At 45.4% G+C, this 19584-nt stretch overlaps 1 protein-coding gene across 1 annotated transcript in view; it reads right to left on the bottom strand.

Moving 5' to 3' along the window:
• Positions 1-1179: 1179 nt before the first annotated feature.
• The window catches only part of LOC543033 (putative fucosyltransferase-like protein), a 30365-nt gene continuing 11960 nt past the window's right edge, over positions 1180-19584 (bottom strand). The window contains exons 4-7 of the mRNA XM_044582146.1: positions 3612-3716; positions 2994-3150; positions 1872-2099; positions 1180-1622 (exon numbers count right to left, since the gene is read on the bottom strand). Of these exons, the coding sequence (XP_044438081.1) occupies positions 1367-1622; positions 1872-2099; positions 2994-3150; positions 3612-3716 (746 nt within the window). The 3' untranslated portion in view covers positions 1180-1366. The remainder of the gene's footprint in view (positions 1623-1871; positions 2100-2993; positions 3151-3611; positions 3717-19584) is intronic.

Genomic DNA, 19584 nt, shown 5'->3' with positions numbered 1-19584 from the left:
CTGCAAGACGGTTGTTAGAGATATCACAGAGGGAAAAGGAGGCATTTATGGGGCCATTGTAAAGGAGTTTATTGACCGGGCTAGTAACTTAGGTAGTTTCTTAGTTACTTTTCAAGGTAGAGCTTCGAATTGTGAAGCTCATTTACTTGCCAAACACTCTGCTATGCTTGATCAGGGTCGCCACATGTAGCTTATCTCTCCTTATGACCCATCTTGTATCCCTTTAAACATTCACATTGATCAATAAAGTTTTTGCAATTCTCAAAAAAAAGTCCCACATTGCCCCAATTTATCTTTAAGTTTCCTTGGTATCAGGAAGCAGTCTGAGGGATTAAAAATATGAAAGGAAAGAGAGGCTAAGAAAGGAAATGGCTGCTAAGTACCTGCACAACCAATTAAATCAATAAGATTGATTGGCTTAGAGGATTTCAAACGAAATAAGGGAGCGAGAAATAAGCAAGGACAGAGAGACTAATTATATACCTTATATATATATGTGGCGGGCTGCTATTAAACGTATTTGAGAGGGACAATTAAAATTCTATATCCTATATAAAACATATTCATGAGATACATGTACCCTTCATAATTTAAAGATGGACATTCCTGAGACAATGCATGCATCATATGCCCTGATCAATGAATGAAAAAAGCATCCAGAAGGGGATCTACGAACCAGGACTAATTCAAACTCGACTGCATGCACGTGGTTGAAAGTCTCAAGAAAAAATAAACTAAGTCTTTGGTAATTATCGTTTTAACTGAAGTTGGATTTAATATTTGTTTGTGTCCTACACGGACTGGTACTAAACTACTTCACTGATTAGTACTAAACTACTACGACGTAAAAGCAAGATAACACAAACGCAACACGTGAGAATTAGATTGTCCAGATGTGACCAAGATCTCAAACACATCCACACGCTGCAATTCTTAGGTTTAGATGAAACGTTCGTCGTATAGCGGACAACGTGACCATCATCGACAATGAAGACAAAGAAGAGAAGTGATAACATGGATGGGGAAGCTTCGGGTCATAATTTGTTTCTCCTATTGCAACGCACAGGCACTTTTGCTAGTATCTCTAACAGAACTACTCCCAGATTTACTCACAATGCATGTCCGACACTGTCATTACAAAGCACAATGTCTCTAGTTGTGTTACGCAATCCATGTTAATTGTTTCCCGCAAAAGATGTACTTGCCTTCAATAGAAATTTACATCCCAGTATCACAAAGCCTACAAAGTTGTGACTTGTACCAAGGTTGACGTTACATAAACGGGAATCTATTACAGTACAGCAGAAACTCAATACACAGAACTAGTTTGCAGTTGCAAAAGGTAGAGAAGATGGCAATATTGTAGTTATACAAAAATCACCTCAAGCTTTGCACATGGATGGCCCTTAATATATCTAGCAACTTCAGCATCATCACTGAATTGAAATTTATATAACGCTTGTCTTTCTGTAAGACCTATTGGGTAAATTTTGTACACCTTCAACTCATCCCCGCCTCGAATACTTGATGGCCTTTCATCCTTCCATACAGGAACATGCTTGAGGGATCTAAATTTACCATGCACGGCAGACTCCAAAGCTCCTAAAGTTAACTGATCTGATCTGCATGGTATACACAGGGAACATCTGTAAGAATGCAGAACAGAAACAAGCAAAAAGATGCAGTAAAAAAAACTTAATAATTTCATAATGCAAGGAAACTAGTACTTATAAGAACTTAGGCAACAACATAGCAGAAGCTGAGACTACGGAATACAAAATGATAAGTTGCTGTTTTTCTCTTGGTTCTTAATGATGTTAACTGCAAATACCAGTCACTAATACATGGTAAGCACAACCGTATTTCAATACCTTAGATAAATGCTCTCTGTCTTAAACCGCCCTCTCTCTCTGACAAATAAGTGGTATACTGTTCCTCTTTTGCTGGAGCAACTACATGAGCGATTCATAAATTTTGGCGTTCTTTCTTCTTTTTCGTGAATCTTCGTAGCGATATGTATGCAAAGGCGACAGGATGAATGAACCGCTGCCATGTCAATAAGTGCCTTGAAAGAATCAGATGGACCATCGTACTTCCACCTACAGATGCAAAACAAATGGTATGATTTGAGTACAGAAACATGATGACGCTATGGCTGCTAGAAGATCTCTGACAAAATTGTAACGTAAGATTTTGTCAATAAAAACATGATTTTTCATGCATCTTCTAAAGTTTACTCGATGATACCCGAGAGACTAGGACATGAAAGAGATCACATCATGGTAGAAATAAATAGAGATCCGAGAGACTAGGACGTGAAAGAGATTACATCATGGTAGAAATAAATAAAGAGATCCGAGAGACTAGGACGTGAAAGAGATCACATCTATTCCCAGTAGACACTGATAGCAGTACACCTTCGTTCAGAGCAACAGATTATTTCAAAAGTATTAGTAAGTTAGAGTGAAGTTCCCGTTGGTTATAATATAAAGCCTAATTCAAGCAACTGCCGCGTGCTTCAAGCTTGTAGGCTCTAGGTGGTTGGTCATGTTCAGTCTAGGATTGCATCCTTATCTTTAATACAAAGTGCCAGAGCCACACTAAAGCCTATCTAGATGGGGAAATTCATTCCTTGATTTAAGTATGCAGCAATTTGGTTCCTGAACAAGTCACATATTAACCAAATATGATGATTGCCGATTGATGCCTGATCCTGATGCAACAAAAATAAATAGGCAAAAGCATCATCATACTGAAGTTCATAATGCAACACAGCCTACTCCCCAGCAAACTGGAATATAGCTTAAGAAAAGAAAAACAAGGCTCCCATATTTTCCATTGCTCTCATGCTAATTAAGTACTTGATCTTGCAAATACGGATCATGGTTGTTCCAAATTTAGCTAGAGAACATAGGCTGTTCCAACAAAATGGTTGGTGCATGATACACATGTTACTTAAGGGATGTGGTCAACTGGGAAAGAAGGATATCTACCTCAAAGATTGATTAAAAGCATCAGGATTCGATGCAATATGTTTCATTGTCTTAGCAACTGAAATGACATCATCAAGCTCCTTAATGTGTAATATTGCACCTTCTCCTGGAGAAAACTCTTGAATATTTGGTGCGCCAACGACAACTGGAATGGCCCCTGTAATGAAGTGCAAATCAAATATTGGAAAATCACTTCCATTCCATCTACAGTTAAAACTTCATAAACTTAAAATGTAAATCGACTTCTGGAATATAGCAACAAAATAAGAAAGTGTCAATGAGTAAACATGGAGAATATTAGAAAAATGGTGATTCTTCTAATCACTTGAGAATGCAACTCCTTTTGTTTCACAGTATGTCTAGTTTCTTGAAGATGGCATTTTTACAATACATTTCAATTGATGAGATCATAGACTTTTTCCATGTGAACAAAATATTTTCGAATAAACTAGCACATGCAGTTCATAGAATTCATTACTCAACTAATTGAAGTCATGAGGCACAACCTAGTTACATATACTCAGCCTGCTATGCTCAATGAGAGTTACCCGATGCAAATTGTGTGGGTCGTAGGAGTGCACTGGGATTTGGGTGAGTGGTTATAGCATACAGTATTACCTGTTACCAGTGACTGAAAAAACTTTTCTGTAACATAATCTTCCTCATTAGAATTCTCAAAAGCCAAGCTGAATTTGTAGCGCTTTAGAGTCTCCACTTTGTCCACTGCATCCAAGCAGCAAACGAAGTAGGCATTACAATTATTTCAACTCAAGTGTAATATAACAACAAAAATTATGCATCCAAGACAAAAGCATCATGTGCCGTTGTTTTCATGGGTAGTAAAAGCATGCAGGCCCAACAATGACAAACATAAGTCACCCTAGAATCATGCCGATGCAAGCAATTTTAGATTTGACAACATCAGTGAAGAACAACATATCTAGACTGGCCACATGAAATTGGTATTACTAGACTCATCAAGAAATATACAAATTTACGTTTCATTGAGGCATTGTAATATGGTATAATTAGCAATGTCAAAAACTGCTCATGTTTGCAATAGGCGGGAGTAAATAACTACATAATGATACAAATTAGAACCTTAATTAACGAAGTTGGACCTAACAATCCTCATTGTTGCAATTAGTTGAACCTATAAACAACTGATGTATATAATACGGTCAAAGCCCTTGTCAATTACTCAATTTAAACAAGAAAGGGGAACCATGGCTATTAAGCTTTAACCTTCGGAAATCAAACAATGTGCTCGATATCACCGCCACTCGCATCACTAAATTCTTGCAACAGACTCTTTTTCAAGATAAACACAAAATTTGAGAACATACCGAGGCAGAAAAGGACTGAATAGACAATCCATGTGTGAGTTTTAGCAGTGCTGACATCACAGCTGTCACAAACATCTAGCAGCAACATATTTTATGGGACTGCACCAGAGAGCGGCGTCGCATTTTTGCCCACCCGTGCGCCGGCACCCTCCCATCTCTTTCTTGCATGCATGCAACAAGGCATCACCTAAAACTCTAAGCTCGCTTGAAGGGAAGCGTTCTGGTGAACCGGGCTGGAGCCTCATGGTGGGGTACATGTGTAAAGTGGATGGGGCGTTGCTTTTGTGTTGCATGTATTTGTGGCGGTCGTGTGGGCTGTTAGCTGACCACTTCTTTTTTAACACAGTACATTTGCAGATGCTCACATACACGGGCATGCACTTACCCCTATGAACGCACGCACGCACACCCTACCTCTATGAGCACCTCGGAGATACTGAGCCGGCACAACATCTTGAGATTGACGAAGTCATCACAGGTGCGTCATAGTTGACGTGAACGTCTCCCCCCACTGAACGAACATCACTGGAAAAACTGAAATAAATCCAGGAAAATACGAGTCTCACGACTAGTCTTGACTAGTCACGTGACTAGTCTAGTAGTCTCAATCTTACTGTCGACTAGCTTCTTCGTGTAGACTAGCTTGTTGAGTCGAGTGGTGGAGCGACTAGTCCAGACTAGTCTGGGTGTTTGAGTCGATCAACTCAATTTGGGAGGGATAAGGTTTTTTAGGGGAAATTGGGAGGGACAAGTGAGCAATTGAGTACTTCATCCACTTCCTCATGAATAGCTATCACAATTGGCACAGCCTCAGGTTCTGCATCCACTTCCCATGCATTCATTTTTTTTTGTATACTGTACTGTACTGTACTATATACTAGTATATACTACATACTAGGTATTAGTAGTTGAGTACTGTAAGATGGGTATTACAGTACCATGTTGAGTAGTCCAGCATTAGCCTAGACTACTAACGATTAGTCTATGAGTCTCAACCTCGGCTCGACTCGCGCACTCATAATTCTTGCTCTTGAATACACTGTCTAGCTATGCATAACATTGCAGTGTTCTTGAACATACGCTACTACTCCCTCTCTCTCAGTTTACAGGGCGTGCGCGTACCCCTAGGTCGTCAATTTGACCAACCTAATACAAGTCATATATTACAAAAAATATACCAATATAAACTTCAGATGTTCTATTTTTAAACGGTATAATTTTTGTGTTATATAGTTCATATTAGGGTGATAAAATTGACAACCTAGGTATACGCGTAGGACTTGTAAACTGAAACGGAGGGAGTATTATCTGATAATTATATACAATCATCATGGCAACTGTTCACCATTAAGATGGCAACTACGGTAATAATCTGGCGACTTGTGGCGACGACAAAAATCATCAAAACATGTCAACAAGCGATCTTGTTTCAAAGCCCTCGCCGAGGCAAACTCGCTGGTTAAGGCGGATCGCTAATCAGATTAACTGTTTGTGAGATAAATCATTTCAAAAATTCATAAAAAGCAATTAATGTGATGATGTCAGCATGATGTGTACAATTGCTGCATTCATGCATGTGCTCTCTCCATATATAGGTAAAACCCACTGGAAAAGGAGCAGCATGGGAAGACATGTATTCTCACGGTTTCAACATAGATTTTCCGTATTTTCTAACAATACTTACTAAGAAAACCATTTTGTAAGCTCCAGGCAGGCACACATGCAATTTGATTTTAGAGAGAGGTTAGTTGTCCCAGGTTTGAGCCTGGGAGGATGGGATTGCCAGCACCTCATAAACACAATTACGAGCACATATGTATGTTGAAAAACCAAATGTACAAGTCAAATGTGAAGTTACCAGTAGCTCATTATCGAAGACTAAAGTACATTCTAAATCCCAAAATGTGAACACGGCGTTGATCAAGAATACAGTGTTAATGTTAACCTCGAGGTATCTGCATCTTTCATGTCTCCTATCTTCATAGTAGCTATATAAGCGTACCCACACGTTCTTTAGCCTGCAAGTAGTCTGCATGGGCCAGAAGCTTGCTGCGTTCCAGCTGTGGCCAGGCCTAGTCTTTAGCTCGTTTAGTTAAGCTCTTGACTCGGCATGATCCCAGCTCGTGGGATGGCGTGCACAATTGTAGGATCGTGGCGAGGGTAAAAAATAAAAGATGCAGAGTTTACACGTCTCAAAAACCTCTTATCCCTGTGACTGCGTTCATCCACTCTGTCTTTGTCCAGCTTGGTTCACGTGCAGTACTGCAGTTCATCTAAGAAAGAAAGAGAGACAGAGAGAGAGGGAGAGCAGATCACCCACAAAAACCATCAATGGTACCATAGCCTTAAGGTTAGGACTTTTGGGCGTGTGGTGGCGATGATCAGAGGTGTTTGGGGGCGACGATGGGGGATACATCTCCTAAGAAGTGTGGTGGAAAAGGATGCGGCGAAAAGTACACGCCACCACCGGCCAGGAAGACCGGTGCAAGCAATGCAGACGTCGGCGTCCTGGTGCTAGCTGCCGCATCGAGGGCCACTAACGTGCCAGTGCAATATCAATGCTGACAGAAATGAACTACTCATTGTGGGCCTTGAAGATGAAGGCACTCTCCATCTGGTCGGCGACCAAGGAGTTCAACCAGCTGGCAAATGAGGGAGTGTTCGCCGCGCTCTCTCAATCTGTCCCAGATCACGTTGATGATGTAGGTTGTAACTACGGCACCGCGGAGGAGGCATGGAAGCCGATCCGGTGTGTGCTCATCAGCGAGGAGTGAAAAGGCGTGTGCACCCCAGCTCAAGAGGCAGTTTGATCACCTCGACATGGCGGATGGGGAGACGATCCCGAAGTTCGCTAGAAAGCTTACCATGCTAGTGAGAAAGATCCGTTCCATTGGCATGACTCCCGCGGACAAGGCCATGGTGCAGCGACTGTTCAGCATCGTTCCAAACTGGTTCACCAACATCGTCAACACGATCAAAATAAACCACAACAAAGGGGGATAAGAAGGGCCAAAGGACCTGATTCATCAAGTACATAAAGGTGCTTGGTGCATTCTGAATGTCCAAATGGCATGGTCGCCCATTCAAGCAACCCTTTGTCTTGAAGGTTGCTTTCCATTCATCCCCAGGTCTAATATGAATTTGATGATATCAGCTCCTTAAATCTAGCTTTGTGAACACTCTAGCCCCACTAAGTTGATTCAACATATCATCCAGGCGGGTAATAGGGAATATGTACCTTACGATGATCTTGTTGATGGCTCTACTATCCACACACATGCGCCAAGATCCATTTTTCTTTGCTGTGAGCAGGGCTAGTACAGCACACACCGGCTAATACTTTCTCGAATGTGCCTCCTATGGCAATTCCTCAACTTTCTCCTTCAATATATCATGCTCTTTTGGGCACATTCGGTAGTGTGGAGGATCGGGAAGACTTGCTTCCATAATTAAATCAATTCTATGTTGAATTCCTCTCATCAATGGTAGGCCTTGTGGCTCTCCAAGTATGTTCTGAAATTCTGCTAATAAGCAATGTACCGTTGTTGGAACTTCGACAACCGGTTGCTCCTCTCCTTTCACAATAAGTGCAGCACACAAATATGCCTCCTTCAAGTCTTCCATAAACTCATTAGAGGTGTAGGAGATATTTAACATACTTTTCCTTTCCTCCTTAGAGGTCTTACTATGAGTATTGTTTGGTAAAATAATTATCTTTCTCTTGTTCCAAATGAAAGAGTAATTCCTTCCCTTAACGTATCCACATCAAATTGCCAAGGTCTTCCAAAAAGAACATGGCTGGCACCCATATCAACCACATCAGATAACACATTCGAGCGATAATACTTGCCCGAAGGAAATGGCAGGTTGCATTGTTTGGTGATCCTCATATTCACTCCTTTCTTGATCCACCCAATAGTGTAGGGATTGGCATGATGATGAGTTTCAAGCTTTAAATGGTCACCAAATTCTAGGAGATAAGATTCTCGCTATTGCAACTATCAATCACTAATTTGCATACCTTGCCATTTACCGTGCATTTGCTATCAAACATTTTCTTTCGTTGTGTGTTATCAAGTTGTGGTATGGAACATAGCAGATGTTGAATCACACATACCACCTCTTCACCTTCTTGTCCCTCTCTTCAGATTTGTATTCTTCCTTATCGTCTTCACCATCATGGATAGTTGTGTTAAACAAATTTCCTCAGTGGCCAATTGTTCGATGTCTCCCTTCACCACATTTATAACATTTGGGCCTTCTTTGCCTTACCCTTGCTTCTAGTTTGCTTCGGGATAGGTCGTCTTGTGATGCGGAGCATCCTTTGGTCATCGCCATGGACACCACACCGACTCATCAAGCACCAAGTGGACCAATGACAAGAGCACGTGCACGTGCCATCGAAAGCGAGGTGAACTCACTCCTCTTCGAGCTCGACATGAAAATATGGATGGGACTTGGTTGCTACCTAACCATGGAACATTGTGTATCATTAGATATGAGAACGACCCCCACCATAGAGCTAAGGAGCCTCGTCAAGTCCAAGAAGAAGGACGAGAAGATTGCACGGAAGATGGAGGCCAGCAGCAAGAAAAAGGCGCACCCAGGCGACCCCGTGCGCACGGCCTATCCAGAGAGTTTCTGGATACCTCCAGGACCCCGTGCGCACGGGCCCTCCACTGTAGCAGCTGGGCACCCCGTGCGCACGGGCATGTACCATGCCCACGGGTCCACTTAGCCCGTGCGCACGGACTCTCCAGCGAGCTGGCCGTGGATTGCCTCTTTTGCCCCTCCACTTGTCCCTCACCTCCAGCCACCTATATATTTCGTACCTAGGCCATTTGTTAGGGATAGCAAAGTATATGAATATGATCTAGAGAGAGCGTCGCTCATCTACCACTACTCTTGGAGATCAAGACTGTTAGGAAAATATGCAACTAGTATTCCCATGAGGCCATAGGCCGATATATATACATGTACAGGTGTGGAACATATGCAGGAAACCCCTTATACAACGGGATAAATACAAAGGGGTACATGACTTATATTATAACTCTAACACCCCCCCCCCCCTCAAACTCATGGTGGATGAACAACACTGAGTTTGGAGAGATAAAAGCCATGTTGTGCTCTAGTCTGGGCCTTCGTCAGGAAATCTGCCAACTGTAACTCGGAAGGCACATACTGAAGAGCAATAACCTGATCCTGCACAGCAGCGCGCACATAGAAAGCATCAACACCAATATGCTTGGTGAGCTCATGCTTCACAGGATCGCGCGCAATGCTAATAGCACCTGTACTGTCAGATAAGAGCAGAGTCGGTGTAGTGACAGAAACACCAAAATCCTGAAGTAACCACCGTAACCAAGTCACCTCTGTCGTCAAAAGAGCCATGGCTCGCAACCCAGCCTCAGCACTCGAACGGGAAACTGCAATCTGTTTCTTCGTCTTCCAGGCAATGAGAGAACCACCAAGAAAAACACAGTAAGCAGAAAGTGAACGGCGATCAGAAGGATCACTAGCCCACGTAGCATCCGAATAGGCCTGAAGCTGTAAAGAACTGGAGCTAGGAAAGAATAGACGGTGAGAGATCGTGCCCCGAAGATATCGGAGAACACGAAGGAGATGACTATAGTGAACCGATGTGGGAGCAGAGACAAACTGACTCAGAATATGAACCGGATAAGAGATGTCCGGACGAGTGACAGCTAGATAGACAAGACTGCCAACAAGATGACGATAACGCGTCGGGTCAGGGAGAGGATCACCATTAGTAGCACGGAGGTGAACATTGAGCTCCATAGGAGTCTCAACAACGCGCTCGTCAGTAAGAGCAGCACGAGCAAGAAGATCCTGGATATACTTTTCCTGGGATATAAAAAAGCCATCAGAGGTAGAAGAGACTTCAATCCCAAGAAAGTAGCGAAGAGGTCCAAGATCAGACATAAGAAACTGCTCATTAAGACGGGCCTTTACAAAGGCAATATACTCGGGGTCATCCCCAGTGATGACCATGTCATCAACATAGAGAAGAAGAAGAGTCCGACCACGAGGAGAAAGGTGAATAAACAAGGCTGGATCATGAGCACTTGCTGAAAAACCAGCAGTAGTGACCACAGAGGCAAAACGCTCAAACCAGGCGCGAGGGGCTTGCTTAAGGCCATAGAGAGAGCGACGAAGACGACATACCATGCCATCAGGAACAGAATACCCAGGGGGTGGCTGCATGTACACCTCACGCAGCTCACCATTAAGAAAGGCATTCTTAACATCAAGCTGAGATATAGACCAGTGGCGTGCAGAGGCAACGGCAAGAAGTGTACGAATAGTGGTCATATGGGCCACAGGAGCAAAAGTCTCGTCATAATCACGACCATGCTCCTGCTGAAAACCACGAGCCACGAGACGAGCTTTGTGACGCTCAAGAGAACCATCGGAGCGAGTCTTAACCTTGTAGACCCACTTACAAGTGATGGGACGGACTCCGGGAGGAAGAGAAACAAGATCCCAGGTACCAGTGCGTTCAAGAGCAGCAATCTCCTCTGCCATCGCAAACTGCCATTCAGGATGAACAACAGCCTGACGGTAAGAAGTCGGCTCAAGAACAGCAGCACCAGCGGTGGGAAAACCAAAGCGATCAACAGGCGGACGAGGACGAGAACGCAAGCCATAAGTAGGCTGAGAGGAAGAGGACGACTCATCCAAGGAAGCATCCACAGGTCGTGAACGACGAGTGTAATGCTGAGGAAAAGATGGAACAATAGAAGGAGGAATCGCCAAGGTAGAATCAGGGGGTGGCGACGAAGAAGTCACCGGAGAGGAAGGTGTAGAATCCGGTGACATGCGAGGTGAGGAGACCGGGGAAGATGGTGGCTGCAAATCGACGAGGGGTGGAGAAGCAGAGGGAGTGGAACAAATAGGCACAGGCGCGACGGGGGTGATAGGTGAGTCAGGAAAAGTGAGGAAAGAGATATCCTCCACGAAAAAAATCGATGAAGATGGGCGTGGGTAGAAAGGACGAGACTCATCAAAAGTCACGTCTCGAGAGATACGCATCCGACGACCAACAGGATCCCAACAACGATAGCCCTTATGTTCATCACTGTAGCCTAAGAAGACACACTCAACAGACTGAGCGGTCAGTTTGGCGCGTTCGCGAGGGGCAAGAAGAACATAGCAAACACAACCAAACAAGCGAAGCATCGAATAATCGGGAGAACGGTCAAAAAGACGCTCAAAAGGAACACCACCCTGCAAAGCAGCGGACGGCTGAAGGTTGATGAGATAGGCGGAAGTGGAGATAGCCTCGGCCCAAAAATGAGGCGGAAGAGGCGGCGATCATCATCGCACGAGCCGTCTCAAGAAGGTGATGATGCTTGCGCTCAGACACGCCATTCTGAGCATGAGCACCAGGACAAGAGAACTGGGCAAGAGTACCCTGCTCAGCAAGGACACCACGCAACATCTTAGAGATATACTCGCCAGCGGAGTCAGCACAAAAAACACGAATGGGTGAAGAGAACTGAGTATGAACCATGGCAGCAAAACGCTTATAAATAGACAACACCTCACTACGAGAAGTCATGAAATAAAGCCATGTGTAACGAGAAAAATCATCGATGAAAATAATATAGTATTTATGACCACCTTTCGAAGCGAAAGGAGCCGGACCCCATACATCAGAATGGACTAAATCAAAAGGACGCGTAGACACTGACTCACTATGTGAATATGGTAACTGAATCTGCTTGCCAAGACGACAACCCTGACACTCTAAAGAGACATCTCCTGAGACAAACCCCGGAAGACCTCGACGAACTAAAGACGATAACCGAGAACCACACAGATGACCAAGTCGATGATGCCACTGCTTGAAAGAACCAGTAACAGAGGCGACAGCAGCGGAGGGACTGGCGATGGTGGTGGCAGCAGAAGGAACATGAAGCCAGTCCAACTCCCAAAGACCCTGAGAATCACGGCGGCGAGGGCCAGCCCCAACCAGAGTGTGCGTGCGACGATCCTGGACAGAACAAGAGTCAACATCAAGGATGACACGACAACCAGAATCAGTAAGTTGACCGGCAGAAAACAGATTCATGGTAAGTCGAGGAACATGAGCAACATCAGGAACAGAATAAGGAGTGGAAAGATGGCCTCTACTAGCAACAGAAAGTGGAGTACCATCAGCAGTGAAGACATGAACAGGAGAATCTAGCGATCGAAGAGAGGACAAAGCGGAAGAATGAGAAGACATATGAAAAGAAGCTCCAGAGTCCAAAACCCATGGGGATGTACCTGACTGTGTAGAGGGCGGGTGCTCAGTGCGGGAAGCATCAGTCACAGAACCAGCAGTACCCGTCGAGGAAGAACCTGAAGCCGCGAGCAGACGCTTAAGTCTCAGAATATCCTGCTCAGTCAAAGCAATGGCTGAAGCTGTCGAGGGAGATGACGAAGTCCCCGAGGAGGATGATCGCGCCTTGCGCAGGTGTTTCCGCTTTGTGTAGCACTGGGACTCAATATGACCATCATTGTTGCAGTAGTCACAATGTGGACGGGGGCGACCTGAGCCTCCAGAAGGAGTGGGCAAGAGCGGCGGAGCACTCGAGCGAGAATGTGGCGGTGCAGCAGGTGGAGTGGAAGAAGCCCGAGTAGCGAGCACAGAGGGAACCTCCAGCAAACCAGCACCACGTAAGCGAGTCTCCTCAGCACGAATCTCTGAAAGCGCCTCCATGAGAGAAATACGGCCACGAGCAAACAACTGAGCACGCCGGGGCTCAAACTCCTTACGGAGCCGAGACAGGAACTCGTAGACACGATGAAACTCCAAGTTGGCCTGGACAGCCTGGCAGCAGGGGCCGATCGGGAGGAGAGGGACAGCAGCCCAGCCGATCGGGAGGAGAGGAGCCTAGCGATCCACACGGCGGGAGGGCGATCCACACGGCCCAGTCGATCGGCCAGAGGAGCCTGGCGGCGGCCAATCGGGAGGAGAGGCAGCGGCACACGGCCCAGTCGATCGGGAGGAGAGGAGCTGGCGATCCACACGGCGGCCGCAGCGCTCGATCGGGAAGAAGCGGCCCAGTCGATCGGGAGCAGAGGCAGCGGCGACGGGGACACAGCGCTCGATCGGGAAGAGAGGCAGCGGCGACGGGGAAACAGAGCGGCGGCCACAGAGGACAATGGCGTCGTGGGGCGGATCAATTAGCACGAGTTGCAGCGTGCAAAAAATTGACCTAGCTCTAATACCATGTTAGGAAAATATGCAACTAGTATTCCCATGAGGCCATAGGCCGATATATATACATGTACAGGTGTGGAACATATGCAGGAAACCCCTTATACAACGGGATAAATACAAAGGGGTACATGACTTATAACTCTAACAAAGACCTCTTAGGAGAAGATCCCCAAATGGATATCAAGACCTCCTCTTGGAGAAGACTATCATCAAGACCTCATCTCCTTTGGATTTGAGAAGAACCTTACCTTTGTGCTATTTTCCCTTGATTGTTCATGTTATACTTGTGGATCTCATGTATGCTATTCTAGTGGATGTGTGATTTGGGTTTTGTTCGAGTGATTTCTCTTGTGTTCCTCTTGATTCTTCCCCTTTTTCCCCTCCAAATGTGAAAAGATCATAAACTAGGGTTCCACCCTACATCATCTTGGATCAGAGCAAGGTTGATTCACATCTTAGTACCTACCCCCACTTTTCTAGCCTAATTTTGTTGATTTTTGTCCCAATTCTTAAATCCCCACAAACATAGCCCTACCAAAAAATTTGCAATTTGTTAGATCTTGTGAGATTTTGTTGATTTGGTCCACGAATTTGTGGTTTGGCAAGTGGATCAGACCCTCCCCTCCATCCTCAACCTCTTCCACCATCGAATTTTCTCCGAAATTTTTCTTTTACCACGGATTTGGGTGTGTTCTTGTGCTAGCGGAACATCCCGTGCGCACAGGCCCCTGACAACCCCGTGCCCATGGGACCCCGTGCACACGGGCCTCACTTATCCTCAACCTCGTGCCCATGCAATTTTCGTTTCCTAAGGTGTTTTGGCTAATTAGGGACGGTTCAACATCAACATCACCGCCATTCATCATCGCCACGGACTCGACATGACAACAACCTCTTCACCTTCATACCAACCGTAAGCAAGGACGGTAACCTCGACGACATCTTTGTACATTCCTTGCTGTTGCATTGATAGCCCCGAGCCATTTTGTGTTCCTTTCCTGTCGAGACTAGCGAGTTGAGAATTGCCTGGCCACGCTCTTTTGTGCACCTTAGTGATACGCTTACGCCGCATAGCTACTTTTAGCATGCAATCATCTTGCTACCATCATTGTGTCGTAAGTGTCTCCTGTGCATATCGCACCTTAGTGATACGCTTACGCCGCATAGCTACTTTTAGCGTGCAATCATCTTGCTACCATCATTGTGTCGTAAGTGTCTCCCGTGCATATCTTACATACTTGTCTCATATATTGGCTCGAGCATCAAGCATTTTGGCATAGTATATACAAAAAAATGGAAAAGGCTTTTAAGCAAAAGAAGAGAAACAAAGAGCTTGTAAGCAGCAGCATTGAGCCATTTTGCATAATTACATCATATTGGATCATATACACATAGCATATTTGGGATTGAAGACGGCATGTTACTCTAATAGTTTGGTGCACAGCATATCTAGCCCATTGAGCGGTCGAGTTATCATCTCTAGTATCCGTGCAACACGAGCATTTTTGGTGATATCGCATTTTGTGCTCATTCCTTGATTGCGCGGATCGCACTTATCTTTCGTGTGTGTGTTCCAAGTGTCATCCTCGGTTTTAATCTATTTGTTTTACTTGCAATTTGTGAATCTCTTCAACATTATCAATATCTTGACTAACACTTGCTTGAATTTTGTGCCACTCATCCTAACCAAACTCCTCAACAAGCCTTTACTTTTGTAGGTGTGAGAAACAAACCCGGTACCAATTCTACTATTATAGCACTACATTGAGTTATACTCAATACACCCTCAATATATTGTTCCCTCATTTCCTACTCACCTCTACTTGACCATGATGGATAGGCCAAGTACATCGAACCCACTATTCGAGGAGCAAGATGACACGAATGACTACGTCACCAAAGGTCATCTCTTCGGCGTTCAACGAGCACTACATCAAGAAAGTGAAGCTTTGGGCGAACGCATCGAGCAACTCGCCACCGACTTACGCCACTCAAAAGCAAGGATCCGGGACTACCTTGACGCCAAGCTATCCACTCAAATGGAAGAATTTCGTGCCTTAATGGCCAACCGCACTTCTTCCACATCTTCTTCATCAAGACGGCGCCACTCGAGTCACCACTCTTCGGACACCTCTTCTGATGCAAGTCCTCCACAACATCGTTCTCATCAAGGTCAAAACAAAACATCGTTCTCATCATCGGGACGAGCATCAAGCTTCATAAAATCCATTCCATGGCAAGGGGTTGCAAGACCGTCTTCGAGAGCGCGGACGACATCGTCACCAAGAACAAGATGCCATGGACCAAGGGCAAGCTCGACAACGCCGACGCCAAGGCGACCAAGACGGCGACGCACTACGGCAAGAACAACACCGTGAGGAACAAGCGCTTGAAGCACAACGTGCTCTCCGAGAAGCCACTTGCGCCGTCAATGAGCGCAACCGAGTATGTGAACAAGAAGAGCTCTGTCAAGAGCAACAAGATTTAGCCGCTCGTCTTGCGGAGCGCCAAGAAAGGAGGAACCAAGCAAGAATCCCTCACCCTCAACGTCAAGCCAATCATAAGGAACAAGAGGTTGAAGACCCACCTCCAAGACATGAGCGACATCATCATCGCCACTATGATGAAGAACAACGCTACGACAAGCTCAAATTCACCATGCCAAAGTTCTCCGGAAGCACCGATCCTGAAAAATACCTCTCATGGGCAATGAAGGTCGACAAGATATTCCGGCTACACAATTATGAAGAGGAGAAGAAAATCACCATGGCCTCCCTTGAGTTTCAAGACTATGTCCTCATTTGGTGGGAGCAAGCGATTGAGCGACAAAGGGAGAAAGGCGATCCACCCATCACGACTTGGAACCAAATGAAGGATATCATGAGAGCTCGTTGCAACTCCTCAAGCAAGGCACAAAGTCGGTGGAAGAATACTACCAAGAGATGGGAGATTGCCATGATACGAGCCAACGTCAAGGAAGATGACGAGCAAACTATGGCACGCTTCTTGAATGGCCTCAACCACCCAATCAAGAAGATTGCCTATTTCCAACCTTACTCCAATCTCCTTGAACTAGTGTACCGAGCGACCAAGGCGGAGCGATAAGTGCAAGATGACTTCAAGTACAAGTACTCTTCCAAGACCTACGGCTCCTATTCCCAAGCTTCCACAACTACGGCGCCTACAACTACTACTCGAGCTTCACCCCACACCAGTGACAAATCAAGTTCTAAGCAAGCTACGACATCTTTGAGTCGTCCTCTTTCAAGAACCTACAAGCCAAGAGCTTCCTCGTCAACTACTCCAACGGATGCTACCGCCAAGGCAAGTTCAATTCAATGTTTCACTTGCAAGGGCCGTGGCCACAAGATATTCGAGTGCCCCACACGGTGCACAATGATTGCCAATGATGACGGCACCTATGACTCCATGAGCGAAGAGGACATGGAAGCACTAGAGCACGTGGCCATGCATCGCCAAGTGAATGAAGATGAAGATGCGCAAATCTTTTGCGACAACGATCCGAGCCCCGCTCTTGTTGCTCCAAGATCTTGACACTTCAACAACAATAAGATGAAGACAAATGTTGCCCTATCTTCCACACCAATGCGGGCATCCAAGGACGTTCCGTCAAGGTGATCATCGACGGCGCAAATTGCCACAATTTGGCAAGTGAAGAATTATGCTCCAAGCTACAATTGGTCAAGAAGCACCCTCGCCCCTACAAGGTCCAATGGCTAAGTGACTCTTGTACCATTCAAGTGGAGCACACCGTTCAAGTATCCTTCAAGATCGGCGCATACGAAGACACCTTGGAGTGTGATGTGGTTCCTATGTCTGTGTGTCATCTCCTAGGACGACCTTAGCAATTCGAACACGGTGTCATCCACAACGGGCGAACCAATCACTATAGCTTCAAGATGAAGGGCAAGGAGTACGTGATTCGACACATGTCGCCAAGTCAAGTGATCGCCGACAAGCAAGCATCGAGGCTTCGTGGAGAGACTAGTGAGAGAGTGAACCACCAAAAAGAGAGTGAGCGCCACAAGCCAAAATTGAGTGACTCCACGAAGAGCGACAAGAAAAACTTAGTTCTACTAGCCACTAAAAGAGATTCGAGGGATGTGAGTGAGAGCCACTGGAGAGGAGGAGGTGCGTGTGGATTGGGGGTTGTTTCTCTCTCTATCTCCCCTCTCTTACCTGTTGGCGCCAATAGCATCTATGTTTCCTGCCAAGACTCTGTTTCCCGCCTAAAACTGCTCCCATGCCTGCCTGGCAAGCTCAAGGCGTCCAATATAGACTAGGGCGCCAACCTGGACGTCTATGCTGACGCTTCAGACGCCTTAAAGCTTAAGGCGGACACCTTACGTAGGTACCTAAGGAAAGGTGGACGCCTTGGGCTTGCAAGGCGCCCTGACGCCTAAGCGTCACCTAGGAAACGCCTTACGGACGCCTTAAAAACAATGCACGTTGTTGTGGTAGTCTTGCTTGAAGACTACCTCCCTTTATTTCCTGTTGAACATCTTCGTCCACCATCTATGAATTTTCATCATTGGCAACAGGGGGGCACTCTTTCTTTTCATCTCAACTAGTTGATCGAATCTTGAATTACGATCTTTACGCAGCGTTTCAATTTGTTGTTCTGCAGCATCCATACTCTCCTCCAATTGCTCTATCACTTGCTACAGCTCTCTCAAAGAGGACACCAAGAACTACTACGGATCAACAGGGGTCTGGTACCACCTGAAACAAAACAAGGTTGTGGAGGAGAAACTCCACCTTGCTGCTACAAAGTGTACATCGCATGTGTTGAAGGAAAACGTGATGTGCTAGATATAGCTAGGCGGAAACAGGCCAATGTGGCAGCAGCAGTTCAATCAAAACTCCTAGAGCACAAGATCTAATCCAAGATCTTAGATAAGAACACCAAGTTCTAGATAGTGGGGTACACAGTCTGGTTACAAACTAGAGGTGAGAACCTTTATTTATAGGGCTTTGGGAAGCCTTCACATATCAACTTCTACTGATAGCTAAAACACTCTAGAAAACATTAGTTAAGATTCAACATTCTAGATATTATCTAGAAATGGGAGGGGGAGTGAGGATAGTGGAATTAGGTCACGGGAGTATATAGCTACTAGATGGGCTTTTGGGCCGCAAGGAAGTGCATAGGTCGTGGCATTCCTTGCAATACAGGGAAGTGCATAGTACGTGCTAAACTGCTGCTAAACTACTTGATTGCCCTGTTCCTTCTATGTCTAAGGAGTAACCTTGCCTCGCCTTACCGCCTCGACTTACACACTTCAAAGGTAAGGTGGGGCTTGGGCTCCTTGCCTCGGCTTACGGCCTTAAGAACAATGGAAGAAACATAGGAAGTTCGTCATTTCAAAGGTGAAGTGTTTTAACTATGATGAGCATGGACATTTCACCTCTAACTATCCAAGCAGAAACGGTAGTGAGCAACCTGACACAGAAGCAAACCGATTAAGATGCAGATGCAGCGCCGCTCATGACCAAGGTATGTGAGGTAGCTGAGAATACTTAAGTCACGGGTGACAAGGTGATGCAGCACGAAGAAAAAGTCACACCCAAACTAACAGGGTCACCAAACAAGTCCTTGTATCTTGATACTGGAACAAGCAACCACATGAGAACAGCGGAAAAGGAAAGCAAAAGAAACATAGGAAGTTCAATATTTCGAAGGTCTGAGATGAGCATGGACATTTTGCCTCCGACTGTGCAGAGCCAAAGCAGGAGCGTGCAAACCTGACACAGAAGCAAACCGATGAAGATGTTGCGCTGCTCATGACCGAGGTGTGTGAGTCACAGGTGACAAGGTGATGCTGCACAAAGAAAAAGTCAACACCCAAACTGATGAAGATGTTGCGCTGCTCATGACTGAGGTGTGTGAGCTGGTTGAGAACACTGAAGTCACAGGTGACCAGGTGATACCGCACAAAGAAAAAGTCACACCCAAAATGACAGGGTCACGAAACAAGTCCTGGTATCT

The sequence above is a fragment of the Triticum aestivum genome, chromosome 7D (genome assembly GCF_018294505.1).
Source record: "Triticum aestivum cultivar Chinese Spring chromosome 7D, IWGSC CS RefSeq v2.1, whole genome shotgun sequence".
In the NCBI taxonomy this organism is placed as follows: domain Eukaryota; kingdom Viridiplantae; phylum Streptophyta; class Magnoliopsida; order Poales; family Poaceae; genus Triticum; species Triticum aestivum.
The sequence above is the reverse complement of the archived record's forward strand: the minus strand, read 5'-3'. Positions and strand labels throughout refer to the sequence as shown.